The 13,605-nt window shown below is 43.9% G+C and overlaps 1 protein-coding gene across 2 annotated transcripts in view; it reads right to left on the bottom strand.

Moving 5' to 3' along the window:
- The window catches only part of ZFYVE26 (zinc finger FYVE-type containing 26), a 70,389-nt gene that overhangs the window by 7,517 nt on the left and 49,267 nt on the right, over window positions 1–13,605 (bottom strand). Inside the window, exons 29-35 of one of the 2 annotated variants that reach the window (XM_053602389.1) lie at window positions 13,356–13,492; window positions 11,182–11,213; window positions 10,120–10,256; window positions 8,907–9,127; window positions 5,850–5,997; window positions 5,413–5,622; window positions 4,696–4,914 (exon numbers count right to left, since the gene is read on the bottom strand). In XM_053602389.1, the coding sequence (XP_053458364.1) occupies window positions 4,696–4,914; window positions 5,413–5,622; window positions 5,850–5,997; window positions 8,907–9,127; window positions 10,120–10,256; window positions 11,182–11,213; window positions 13,356–13,492 (1,104 nt within the window). Of the gene's footprint in view, window positions 1–4,695; window positions 4,915–5,412; window positions 5,623–5,849; window positions 5,998–8,906; window positions 9,128–10,119; window positions 10,257–11,181; window positions 11,214–13,355; window positions 13,493–13,605 lie in introns of those variants that run through there. The other variant, XM_053602390.1, reaches the window with a different exon arrangement.

The following is a 13,605-nucleotide window of genomic DNA, read 5'->3' as shown; positions in this document are numbered from 1 at the left end:
CTTCACCTCCTTCCTTCCTTTTACAGAAAAGGTCCTTGACAGTGTCATCTATACTCACTGTCTCCTATGTCCCTCCTGTGATATTTTTTCTTTTGAATACACTCTCAGTTCTGAACTTACAATACCACTGAAACTACCCGTTAAGTCACCAATGACCACTCAACTCTTAAACTCTTAAATCTAACAGTTAATTCTTGGTCCTCATCAGCAGCTTTTTTTTTTTTGAGATAAAGTCTCACTGTTTCCCAGGCTGGAGTGCTGTGGCATCAGCCTTTCTTACAGCAAACTCAGGCTCCTGAGTTCAAGAGACTCTCCTGCCTCAGCCTTCTGAGTAGCTGGGACTACAGGCACCCAACACAATGCCTGGCTAGTTTTTCTTTTTTTTTAGTGGAGACGGAACTGTGCCTGGCTTCAGCACCTTTTGATATAGACGATGGCTTCTTTCTCCTTGAAAGACCACTTTATGATTTTTAATTTAAATTTTTATTTTTAATTGAGAAAAACTTTCCTTATTTGACCTCCCAGACATTAGGTATTTTTTCTACATCTCTACCTGTTCCTTCTCAATTTCCTTTGCTGATTCTTCTTAATCTCCCCAGGGCTTAAGAGGAACCTGTTCTCTTTTCTATTTATACTCACTCTCTTGGTGATTTTATCCAGTCTCATGGCTTAAAATACTATCTATTTGTTGATGATGCCTAAATCCATATGTCCAGACTTTTAATTCTCTCTGAATTCTGGAACTGCATTTCCAACTTATATCCAGTTGCTGATTTATCATGTATTTTTGGGTATCTAATATACTTAACACCTCTAAAACTGCATGCTTGATTGTTCTTTGAAATCTGCTGTCTTCCCTTTCTCGGATGGTAACTGCATTCTTTTAGTTGTTCAGGCCTCAAACCTTAGACTTGTTCTTTCCCTCACATTCCTACATCAAATTCACCAGCAAATCCTATTGGCCCTGCCATCACAATAGACATAGGATCTGACCACTTCTCACCACCTCCCTTGGCCCATGCTGGCCCAAGCCGCCATCACCATCTGCCTGGATTACTATAGTAGCCTTTTCTCCCAAACCTCCCACTGCTCAGTCAACTACTGCTCACTCCTGCTTCTCTTCTGTCTGATGCCAACAAATCAAACTGATTGATTCTGTTAAACATTAGCTGGAACATGTCACTCCTCTGCCTACAATCTTCCGGGTGTTTCCTTTCTCATTCCTCACAATGTCTACCTGATTGGGCCTGTTTCTGACCTTACCTGCTGCAGAGCTGCCAGGTCTCTGTCCCTTCTTGTCCCTCGGCCTGCACTGCACTTTCCTCACAGATCTGCATGGCTCACTCCTCATGTTCTGTACTTCCCGACTCAGCTAGCACCTTTCTTGGGCACCCAGTCTAAGATTGCACAAGCCATCCTCCCTCTTCTCCTGCTTTATTTTTCTTCTTATTCATCACCTACACTATACATTTTCTTTCTTTCTTTCTTTTTTTTTTTTAAGACAGAGTCTCAAGCTATTGCTCTGGGTAGAGTGACATGGTGTCATAGCTCACAGGAACTTCCAACTCGGGCTCAAGCGATCCTCTTGCCTCAGTTTTTCTATTTTTAGTAGAGATAGGGTCTTGCTTTTGTTCAGGTTGGTCTTGAACTGGTGAGCTCAAGCAATCCACCCGCCTCAGCCTTCCAGAGTGCTAGGATTATAGGCATGAGCACCCCCGGCCCACTGTACATTTTCTAAGTTCATTGTCTCTCTCCCTACTATCATGTACATTTTATAAGGTCAGCTTTGTCTGTTTTTTTTTTTTTTTTCCCTTTTTCACTGCTGTATCCCTAATGCCTGGAATACTCCTTGGCTATTAGATGAATGAGTAAACAGTAAATTATGGATTGACTCCTCAGGAAAGGGTACATACATATTAACCTCCCTGCTCACCTGTAGTTCATAAACCCCTGTTCCATAGCAAAAGAAAAGCAAGAAGTCATTTTTTTTTTTTTTTTTGAGAGAGAATCTCACTCTGTCACCCTAGGTAGAGTGCTGTGGCTTTATAGCTTACAGCAACCTCAAACTCTTAGGCTCAAGTGATTCTCTTGCCTCAGCCTCCCAAGTAGCTGGGACTACAGGCACCTGCCACAACACCTGGCTACATTTAGAGATTGGGGGGGCGGGGGGTCTCATTCTTGCTCAGGCTGCTCTCGAACTTGTGAACTCAAGCAATCTACCCACCTCAGCCTCCCAGAAGGAGAAGTCATTTTGGCATTTAGATGCTAGGTTAGGCATAACTACTGGAGAGCAAAGGATGGCTAGAAAGTCGTGGTGGAACAACATGCTGGCAAAGTGGCACTTGGCATGAGCTGTTTAGAAGCACAGAGGATCTGGGCTTCGAGAACACCCATGGTGAGTAAAGGTTCTAGAGCTGGTTTCCTGATTCAAGCTAATCCTAATTGGGAAAATCAGACCTAATAATCTACAAGTTGCAGGCCAGACTTTAGGAGCCATTAGCATTATAGGAAAGATGGCATTTCTTAGAAGGACAGCACCTTAAGAACTTCCATTTCATTCTATCCAATCATTGATCTATAATCAGTACTAGGCCAGGTGCTTGATTATACAGATGAATAAAATGTAGGTCTTCTTGGTCCAGGTGTGAGTGCTCAGTTATAATCCACTGGGATAAATGCAGTAACAAACACGATGAAGGTGCAAAGAAAGAGGAGGTTAATGTTCAATGAGAGGGGCTGAAAGGATACTGGAAGAATAAACAGGGTTTTTCCAAGGAAACAAGGAGGGATAGGGCATTCTTGGTAGAGGGAACAGCATATAAAGACTCATGGATATATATGACAGTGCACACTACAATCAGGAAAATTTAATTCTATGAGTCTAGTATGTAAGGTATAGATAAAAAATAAATTGGAGAAATAAGGGGCCTGATCCTGGCGGGTTTTGTAGCATGCTAAGGATGTGGACTTCATCCCGTGGTGTGGGGATCCACTGACAGCCTTTTAGAGTGGGGAATAAACTGAGTGTATTTATGTTGTAGAAAGCTTGGCCTGGGCAGCGTGGGCAAAGGGGCAAAGGAAAAGGGTCAGGAACAGAACACCTTTCATGTTCTAGGCCCGTACCTCAAACTGCGGCCCGCGGGCTACATGAGGCGGTGTGATTGTATTTGTTCCCGTTTTGTTTTTTTACTTCAAAATAAGATACGTGCAGTGTGCATAGGAATTTGTTCATAGTTTTTTTTTTTTTTTAAACTATAGTCTGGTGCTCCAACGGTCTGAGGGACAGTGAATTGGCCCCCTGTTTAAAAAGTTTGAGGACGCCTGTTCTAGGCCTTTGAGTGTAACTTTCACCATTTTTTTTTCTGTGGTTCCTACATGCTTGAGCATAAAGGCAAGATATTTCAGTTCAAGGGGAACTGATTACAGGAGATAAAAAGAAGGGTTCTTTCCTGGTTCTGACAAATATAACGCAAGGACAATGCTGTCATCAGCTTATACCAAGCAAATCAAGTAAGCAGCTTAACTCTCTGGATTACAGTTGTCAGAGGGAATAGAACTGGGTGATTTCCAGTCTCAATTTGCGCTTGGAGAAACATCTTTACCACTAAACTCATCTGCAAACAGAGAAAAAAGGAACATGACTACCGCATTATTCTTGAGACCCAATTAGTAGCTAACACAGTCAATAGCTAAGCAGTGGTGAGAACACCTCCTTCAGCATCCTGTAGGGATAACATTGCCACAATCCTGTGAAATGCTGACTCCACTTGAAGAAATTCTAGAAAATAGGTCTATCAGTAAATAGGTCTACTATTTTGATTAAGGGTGATAGAATGAAAGTAAAGTTTGCCTTGAGCGCCTTTAATTTTCTATGAAATTCAGTAAGTGTCAGCCAATTTCTCAGCAAGTTATTATGGAACATTCAGAGAAGAAAAAGGAATGCAACTGGGAGCAGTGGCACATCCCTGTAGTCCCACCTACTAGACAGGCTGAGGCAGGAGGATTGCTTGAGTCCAGGAATTCAAGGTCAGCCTGGGCCCTACCTCTTAAATAAATAAATAGAATTTAAAAAAATGAAAACAATAAGAAATGTCAAAGGGCCATGGTGAAAAGGAATGCCAATTGCTTATCAGTAGCCCAAAGAAATAATGCTCTTTACAATACCTTTGTGGAAGGGAGCAGAGGATGTGGGAGGAAAAAAGTTCTCTCTTCAACATGCACTTGGGGCCTAAATGGAAGATTGGTACCATGGGTGCTTCCTGGCCCTGTGATAACAACTCTGCACCGGCAGCTGGGTCAGAGGCATGCCAGTCCAGGTGGGCAGGTATGTGGAAGCAGAGAGAGCTAAGCAATATGCCCAAGGTCACACCAGACTCACACTAAGCATCTCATTTGAGACACCATGCCCTTAACTACTATCCAATTCTGCTACATGTTTTTGGACAAGGGATGGAATTTGCCACTGCCAGTCTGGACAGTGATTTGGGATCCAGGCTTAGGCTTGTTGTATACTCACATAGCAATGGGTGTGTAGACAGAGCTTTCCATTTTGACCTGATTCTGTCAGAGATGTTCTCACAGCCTAACTAGTGCGTTAACCGTGAGGAAGGGGTTATCAGTGCTCTTGAAGGCGTGTGGGCCCAGCGGGGCGAGCAGGGCAGGCAGTGCCCATTGTGGCTGTGCGGCGCACCCCACCTTGTGGAGCAGGTGCAGCAGGGCTTCCCGCAGACAGCTGTGCCGCACGTAGAAGCTGATGACGGCCAGGTTGGTGCTGTAGCTGTGCAGGTAGAAGAGGCATTCTTGGTAGTAGGTGTTGTTCATGACCTTCCCTTCAGGAATCACCTCCAGGGAGAGACTCTGGGTCCGGAGGGTAGCTTCCAGTTCCCGCAAAGTGGCAACGTAATCATCATCTTGCTGACGGGAAAGGAGAAAGTGAGAGGGAAAAATAGAACTCAGTGAGTTCTCAGCAGACACTAAAAATGTGGTTTTCAAAGAATATGAACAAAGAAAATTGTTTACTATACAAGTAGAAAAGCAAGCGGAAAGCAGGCGATACTCAAAAGTCTATACAGTGTATTTATATACAGCATACCCCCAATTTCATTCAAAAACATGACAGAAAATTTGCCAAAATTTTAATACTAATATTTGCATGGGTATGGGATTATATGTGCTTTTTACCTTTTTAAAAATAGTTTTCGTTTCCTTTTTTTTAAAAAAAATTTATTACTTATGTAACCATGTATGGATACTTTTTAAACTACATATAATGGAAAAATCGGAATATAAACCTAGAATACTCTGAGCCAGGACTGACACCATCAGCTGAATTTAAGCTGATTTTTTTCTCAGGTTGCTACTGTTCCTAGGCCTCCCTCCCTGAGCTGGGCTTTCTGCCTGCTTTGCTCTTACCAAGGATACGAGGGGCCTCACTGTGGACTCCAGGTACTCAACCACATCCTGTACCAGCCTTGAGCCATGACTCAGCTGGTTGAGGTCAAGCGGGGGCTTCAGACAGCGACTGAACTTCTCCCGTGCCTCAGTGAGGTTCCCAGCTCTGAGGCAGGCCATGCCCCAGGCATGCCATGCCCCGGTGGTATCAAGCCCAGTCTTTGTGGAGACCTGGAAGAAAAATTGCTCATTTTAGTGAGAGATGGCTACATCCAGACTTTAATGTCCCAAAGACCCCATGCTGCCAAGCACCTCATATCCCCTGCACTCTGGGATATGGTAATGCTCTATATTCTTCCCATGGTCAGGACAACCAAGAGTTGGCAACACCTGTTTGCAGGATGAAGCAAAGGCAACTCCTTATAGTTGGGTGGAAGTCAGCTTTGTCTCTGCCTCACCTCAACGCCCAGTTGGTAGTACTCAGCTTCCAAAAGCTGGTTCCTGAGCCGGGTTACTGCAGCTGGCTGCAAGATCTGATCCAGAGATGGCACGTGGCGGTAGGCAGCAGCAACTAAAATATTCAGGACATCAACCTTGCTGATGTAGCTACAGGAGGAAAAGGCAAGACCGTGAGGCACCCCAGAGTCTTAGGAAGAAAAGTTGTTGTTCAAAGGTTTTCTATTCCATTTTCAATGTGAAATGTGATACCGAGAGTTGAGGGGTGTATAGCACAGACACTGAGAGTGAGGCTTTTGAGTCTGACTCTTTGAATCTTAGCTCCATCATTTAGGAGCTCTATGACCTGGGGCAAGTTAATTAACATTTCTCTGCTTTAATTCACTCATCTGTGAAGTGGATACACAGTCATGTACCATCTTACGGCATTTCTGTTAACAACGGACAACACATACCACAGTGGTCCCCGAAGATTATAATACCATAACTTGACTGTACCTTTTCTATGTTTAAGGTATGTTTATATACAAAAATGCTTGGCATCGTCTCACAGCTGCCTATAGGACTCAGTACCGTAATGTGCTTTACAGGTTTGTAGCCTGGAGGCTGAACCACCTGGGTCTGTGTGAGTACACTCTCCAACGTTCACACAACAAATCACCTCACGATGTGTTTCTTAGAATGTATCCCTGTCAGTAGTGATGTGTGACTGTAATAATGAAGTTTTCAGGATCAAATGAAATAACCTAAGTAAAATGGCTTAGGATAGTGCGTGAGTCATTAAATGTTAACATTAATGTGTAGAGTAGGGATGCTCAGGGCTTCTATTTGAGGTAAGGCTTTCATGTTGAATGTCGGAGGCTTGCAAGTTACCCATTTGGTTTTTGACCCTTTTGAACTCTCCTTTATGAAGGGAGCATAGATTGAGTCTCCATGGCAAGCACTGCTAGTTAGTGCCAAGAGCACATCACCACCATTCCTGGAAGTGCTGCTGGGCAGGGCCTTTTGCCCCCTCCCTCAGATTCTAGACTTGACATCTTCCTGGGCTAAGGATGGGCCCTCATTACAATCCACTAGGATTATCTTCTTACTCCTGCTACTGGATGCTTGTAAAAATCTTATAAAAGACCAGGTGTGTTGGCTCACGCCAACACATTTCTATCAGCAAAGGGGATAATTCCCCATAATGGGTGTATCTGAATGCAGGGTGGGGGAGAAAGAATGTGTAATTTGAAACCACTGCTGTAAACTGTCAAAGCAGCCCAGGGTACCTTGGAGTGGGTGAGAACCCTACTGAAGTGAGGACTTTCTTAATTCTTAGGCTAAAGTAGATATTCCCTCTATCTATGAGAAGTTACATTATACATATTATATATATTTTACATCTTCAAGGGACTTGAAATAGGACTTGATGTTAAATTTGTTTCCTCCTCAATCTGAGTATCTTCTTCTTTTCTCATTTACATTTCTGATATTTGAGATATATTTGTACATTTTTAAAATTTTTGCCTTCAGTTGTTTTTTCATGTTTTTTCTACCTTTTTTTCTCTTCTCATCCTTTTCTAGAAATTCAGTAGATTTTGGGTTGTTTTCACGGTTATTTACAAAACTTCACTTAACATGCATCAATTTCTTCATTTATCTGCTTGAAAAACAATGTAAAAGCTATTTGCCTCTTCATACAAAAGAATAAAATTAGCTCCTTTTCACTTCCTTCTGCTTTCCTTTGCACCTCCTTCTGCTCTTTGCAACCTTCTAGTTTTTGTTCAGAAAAATAATAAAAGTCACTAACATGTTTGGAGGACACAGTAGATACCAGACTCAATTCTTCACCCTTTACACAGGTCATCTCCTTTACCCACACAACAGACCCATGAGGTAAGTATTATCATGCCCATTTCATACAGGAGAAAACTGAGGCCAAGAAGAGTTAGCAGATTTGTTGCATGTACTACTAGGAAGTAGTGAAGCGGGGATTCACTGTGCTCCATGTTAGCTGCTCTATCTGTAGGTAAATACTCTGAGCAAGTGTCTGAGGGAGGCGTTTACACTCCAAAGAAAATTATGTTCTCTGCTTCCAAATCTGGTTAGGACTGAGTGCTGGGAATATTCATGATTCATGCATCTGGGTGGATAAACAGGGAATTAGGAGTTTTGACTGCCAAGTTAAAAAAAGGAGTGGAAGCAGGTTGTGCAGGAACATGAAGGAGGTCTACTCATACCTTTTCCATAGACATTTCTACTTTATGACCCAGATTCCTACCTTTGACACAGGAATAGAACAATCTCCAGATTGCTCTTATAGCTCTATTCACTGAAGTCACAGTCTGAATTTGGGCAAGATTTGGGTAGAGTTTTGTTTGAGGCTAATTTCTGGTTAATAAGGGAGGACACACTTAGTTTTTCTTTTCTTTTTTTGAGACAGAGTCTCACACTGCTGTCCAGGCTGGAGTGCCATGGCCTCAGCCTATCTTATAGCAACCTCAAACAATGGGTTGGGATTGCTCAATTGATCCTTCTGCCTCAACCCCCCAAGTAGCTGGGACTACAGGCTCCTGCCACAGTGGCTGGCTAGTTTTTTTATTTTGTAGTAGAGACAGGGTCTTGCTTTTGCTTAGGCTGGTCTTGACTCCTAAGGTCAAGTGATTCTCCTGTCTTGGCCTCCCAGAGTACTAGGATTATAGGCATGAGCCACTGTACCCAGCTTACACATTTCTTTTTTAAAGCCAGAACGTTCTACAAAGACTAAAGGTGCTTTCTTAAAATGGATTTTAATAACAAATTAATCATACAAAGTTTTCTTTCTGACTGACAATAGCTACAGAAAACTCTGCTTTGAGGATCCTCTCTGAGAAAAAAGACACAGGCTATCCAGGTCGGGGAGGAAAGAATCCTTGGGATCTGGCAATAGTACTCCATCAACATCAAAAGGAGATGCAAAGTACTTCAGCATGTCTTGTCAGAGAGGATGGTGAGATAAGAACTCAATCTGGGATCAGAAAAAGAAGCTGAACAGAAATTGCCACCACAGAAAAGAAGAGGGACTCATTTCCATATACCTGTCACAAAGAGCCAAGTCCTGGCTCTGGCCAGCCTTGACGAACATCATCTTGGCACTGAATAGCAACTGCTTCATGATGTCTGTGAGCAATCCCGCATCCACCTCTGGGTTGGCAAGGCCCTTGGACAGCCTGCAGCAGTGCTCAATCAGCTGGTGACCACAGGCAGTGGGGTTCTGGTGCAGATTCAGGATGGCAATGCACAAGGAGGCGCTGGGGGCCTGGCCAGGCAGAAGAAGGGCGAGACACACTCTGAGACCAGGGACCACAGCACTGTTATATGCAGCTGGATGGTAGAGGGGACTCTTCCCCTTTCAGAAGGTGCCAAATTCCACAGCAAAACAGAAGCGGAACTAAACAAATTTCAGATGTTCTAAGTAGTATGGCCAGGTCCTAGTTGCTAGGTTCTGTCATCTTAGTGGAGGAAGGCCCTCTGTCCACATGGGACCTACTTCTGGAAACATCCATAGTCCCCTGTTCTTTCCAGTCTGCTGTCCCACTAGCACAAGTCCTCCTTATTCCTGGCTTGGACTATCATGGGCTCCTTGCTCATCTGATCACCTGGAGGAACTTCTGCTTCAAGTCATGACATACTGCTGCTAAATTAATATTCCTAAAGTATACTCAGAAAACTTTCCCAGGTCCCCAACACCTACCACATAGACCAGCGGTTCTCAACCTGTGGGTCATGACCCCTTTGTAACAATGAAAATACATCGCGGCATTAGGAAGGTTGAGAACCACTGCCATAGATATTCCTCACTGCAGAGCTCAGTCCCACTTTTGCTACTTCTCTATCAACTCTATTGACCCGTGTTCCTTCCAAATAACACAACTTCCCATTCTCCAATCAAGCCCTGCAGTTTTGACACTGTCTTTTGCTCAGACGTTTTAGTTTTGTACTCTTTGTCTTTCCTGTATCCTCACTCCCTTCACAGACCCTGGAAATGCCTAGATTCTGCTTGTCACGATCCTCCCACTCTTCCAAGGCTCATCTTAAATGCTACCAAGAGGAGCCTTTCCTGGTCTCCCCTTGTCCACTGCCCAAGATGCTCCTTATTTTCTGCCTTAATGGATTTCCTTGTCTTAGCTCCCACATCACCACACCGTAAACAACCGAAGGCCAGGCTGTGTTCACCTACCTCTGGATTTCCTGCCATCTTACTATGCGTCATAAGAAACTCAAATGGGCATTGCATTCTATTGCTATTACCTGCTCATAGTAAAATTCATTCCGCACCAATTCATTTTCCTCCTCATTCAGATCCAAAATCCATTCCACTTCATCTGCTTTGGGGACTCTCACCACAAGTGAGTATGGAGGGCTCTCATTCTGGGAGCTGTCTGGTGCTGAGAAGAGAATTGCCATTTATGTGTCAGCCAGAGGCTGGCAGTTCAGGCTGCCCAGTTCAGTGAGCTGGTATCAGGTGCAGGCAGATACTTGTCTGCTATCTTAGGGCCCCTTTCTCTCTCCTTAGTTCCTTTTGTTTCCTTTAGAAGACCCCACTAAGCCCCTCAACCCTTCTTCCCCAGGCATAGACATCAGACAAGTATTATAGCACTTGTCATCCAGCCCTGTGGCTTCACACAAGAGACCCTGAATGGTGCATATATTTTTTTTTTTTTTTTGAGACAGAGTCTCACTGGGTCACCCTTGGTAGAGTGCTGTGGCGACACAGCTCACAGCAACCTCAAGCTCTTGGGCTTCAGTGTTTCTCTTGCCTCAGCCTCCCAAGTAGCTGGGACTACAGGTGTCCGCCACAACACCCGGTTATTTTTTGGTTGGAGTTGTCATTGTTTGGCAGGCCTGGGCTGGATTCAAACCCACCAGCTCCAGTGTATGTGGCTGGCACCCTAGCTGCTGAGCTACAGGTCCCGAGTCAGGTGCCTGTGTTTTTAAATGAGTGGCTGAGCCACCAGATACTCTAAAAACTCACCTGTTGTTGAAGGCTATAGAAAAAACTGTTAACAGTGACTACTAAGGCATATGGGGAAGCACTGGTAGGTAGGATGGGGTAAAGGGAAACCTAGGAAAGACAATTTGCTAAAAGTTAAGGATAAAATTCTTTGCTTGCTGGCCTTCTTAATACGGGAAGCTTGTGGGACACTGAGACAGGTTAATATGATGAACCTCAGGGGAAACTGGCCAAGTTTTCTTTGGCAAACAGGTTGGATGGAATTGCCTCAGAGTGTATTAGTTTTAGCTGCTGGTCTGAAGATACAGTCAACCTGAGTATATAAATGAAGAGTAACAGAGGATGTGAGTCAGCCTTACCTTCTGGTTGTCTTGCATTCTCCTCCAGTACACTGGAAACAGAGAAACAAAAACAAAATGCCTGAATCATTTTCTCCTCTCTGATTTAAGTTTAGTTTAGTTTAATTTTTTTTTTTTTTTTTGAGACAGAGTCTCATTCTGTCACCCCTGGGTTCAATGCCATGGTGTCATAGCTCACAAAAACCTCAAAATCCTGGGCTCAAGTGATAATCCTGCTTCAGCCTCCTGAATAGCTGGAACTATAGTCGCCTCTCACAATGCTCAGCTAGTTTTTCTATTTTTAGTAGAGATGGGGTCTTGCTCTTGATCAGGCTGGTCTTGAGCTCCTGAGCTCAAGTGATCCTCCTGCCTCTGCCTCCCAGAGTGCTAGGATCATAGGCATGAGCCACTATCCCCAGCCATTTAGTCTAATATTGATGTTTACTCTTATTCAAGTGCACTATCAGGGAATCCTCCATAACTCTTTTCTCTCCCTCACCTGCCATGGTTACTCACCATGTCCTGTCTATCCCACTTCCTAACTATCCCTTTAAACATCCCCATCTCTCTTCATCCCTGCCTCAGTGAGGGCTCCCATTGTTTATTGCCAGGGTATGCAACAGCTTCCTAACTGGTTTCCTTGATTCCGTCAACCTATTTTGTACTTTCTATCTACAGCAAGCTTTTAAAAATGAAAGTCACACTATGTTCCTACTTCAATTGTTTTTGTAGTTCCTCAAGCTAAAAACAAACACATCCTACATTCACAGTTTGGCAAGGCCTTTTATGTCTTGGTTTGGCTGTCCCTCACCACTCATGACCTATGCTCAAGCCATAGGAAAGTCCTTTCTGCTCTATGAATGGCCCTGGTCAGCTTAGCTGGTGTACCAAACACCAAGTCCCAGGGCCACAAGCCAGAGCCCACATCTGGTATGTGCACTGGAAGCCAACTAGTCAAACCCAGCCCATGAGTCCGAGAGCAAGTCCAAGCCTTTGTGCCATTGCTTTAGTCCTCCTGGCTCAGCTGCCAGCAGCTAAATCCAGGTTTTACTGAACCTGAGCCTGCCACCTACCAATTTCCAGTTCCTTGTATGACCCACATTTTCTCTTGCCCCTACCTTTGGGTGTGCCCTTTTTGGGCTTCTTTTCCTACTAATTCCTCATCCTCTAAGGCTTATCCTTAAAGGGTCACCTTTTGGAGCCCTTTTGACTGCCCAGGATGAGCTGTGTGTGCCTCTAGCACTGTCTTGATCAACAGCCTTCTGGCCTATCTCTTGGCTGTCTCCTCATTAAAACAGAGACTCTCTGAGAGTAAAATTATAGAATGAGAGAATCCCCACCAATTCTAACTGTTCATTTCAAATCTCAGCAGTATGGTGAACAGGTAATTCTTGCTCCATCCAAGGAAGGGAGGCAGTGGTATGCCAGAGTCCCAGAAAGTGTAAGCTTGGAATATCTACCTTCCTAGAAGATCAGTAATCATCATGGTACATAATAATCAAAAATGTTCACATTAATACAAACATAAGAATATTATTGAGCAAAACATAAAACCTATTTAATTTATGAATAAAACATGCAGAATTAAAAGTAATTTTGCTTGTGGATAGTTGCTTTGGCCCATATTTCCAGCTGCTCTACGAGTCTTAGCTTCACTATTGCTATAAGCAGTAGAAAAGATTGAGCAACACTAACCCAGAAGACATGGCCTTGATCTGTTTCACAAGAAGTATGAGCAATTTCTGAAGGTCATCATCAGATGAACTATGTGTAGGAAAGTGTGGGGGCCCTTCTAACTGCAGATAACAAGCCAGTATGACTACCTAGATTAGAGCTGATGCAAGCAATGCTCGAGCACGCAGCAGGTGTAAAAGGAACCCTCTGAGTCCAGCTGAGATCCACTGAGGCAAGAGTGGCTGGAAAATAACTGAGTTGGCGGAACCAAGACTCTGAAGAACCTAGAGTCTTGATTTCACAGAGGACAATAATATGAACTGAACACAGCTTCCTCTCACCACCACTTTCTCTCTTAGTAAGGTCAATCTACATGGCATTTTAGTGTGAATGTTAAATTGAATATTTGTGTAAGTGTTTCAGATTTGAAACATTCTCCCTAATGAGACCCCTAGGACAGTAAGGACCTGGGGGAGGACGCAGTGGTTGGGAATAGTAGCAGCTGTGCTGCAGACACTCACTCTTTGTTGAAGTAACTATAGCACTGGTGACACACACGAGTGGGGTTCTCTCTGCAGCCTTCCACCACCATTTTCTTAGTGGAGCAGGAGCTGCATACTAGGCGGCCACAGCGGCGACAGTGATGACGTCTGTTAAACTGAGGAATGCCATCAGGAAGAGAGGGAAGAGAATGTGAGATAGTCACCAATCCGCTTCTACGTCGTATTAGCTGCTGGTGGCTTATTAAGCACACCAGGTGGCTTATTAAGC

Source organism: Nycticebus coucang, chromosome 9, assembly GCF_027406575.1.
Source record: "Nycticebus coucang isolate mNycCou1 chromosome 9, mNycCou1.pri, whole genome shotgun sequence".
Lineage (NCBI taxonomy): Eukaryota > Metazoa > Chordata > Mammalia > Primates > Lorisidae > Nycticebus > Nycticebus coucang.
The sequence above is the reverse complement of the archived record's forward strand: the minus strand, read 5'-3'. Positions and strand labels throughout refer to the sequence as shown.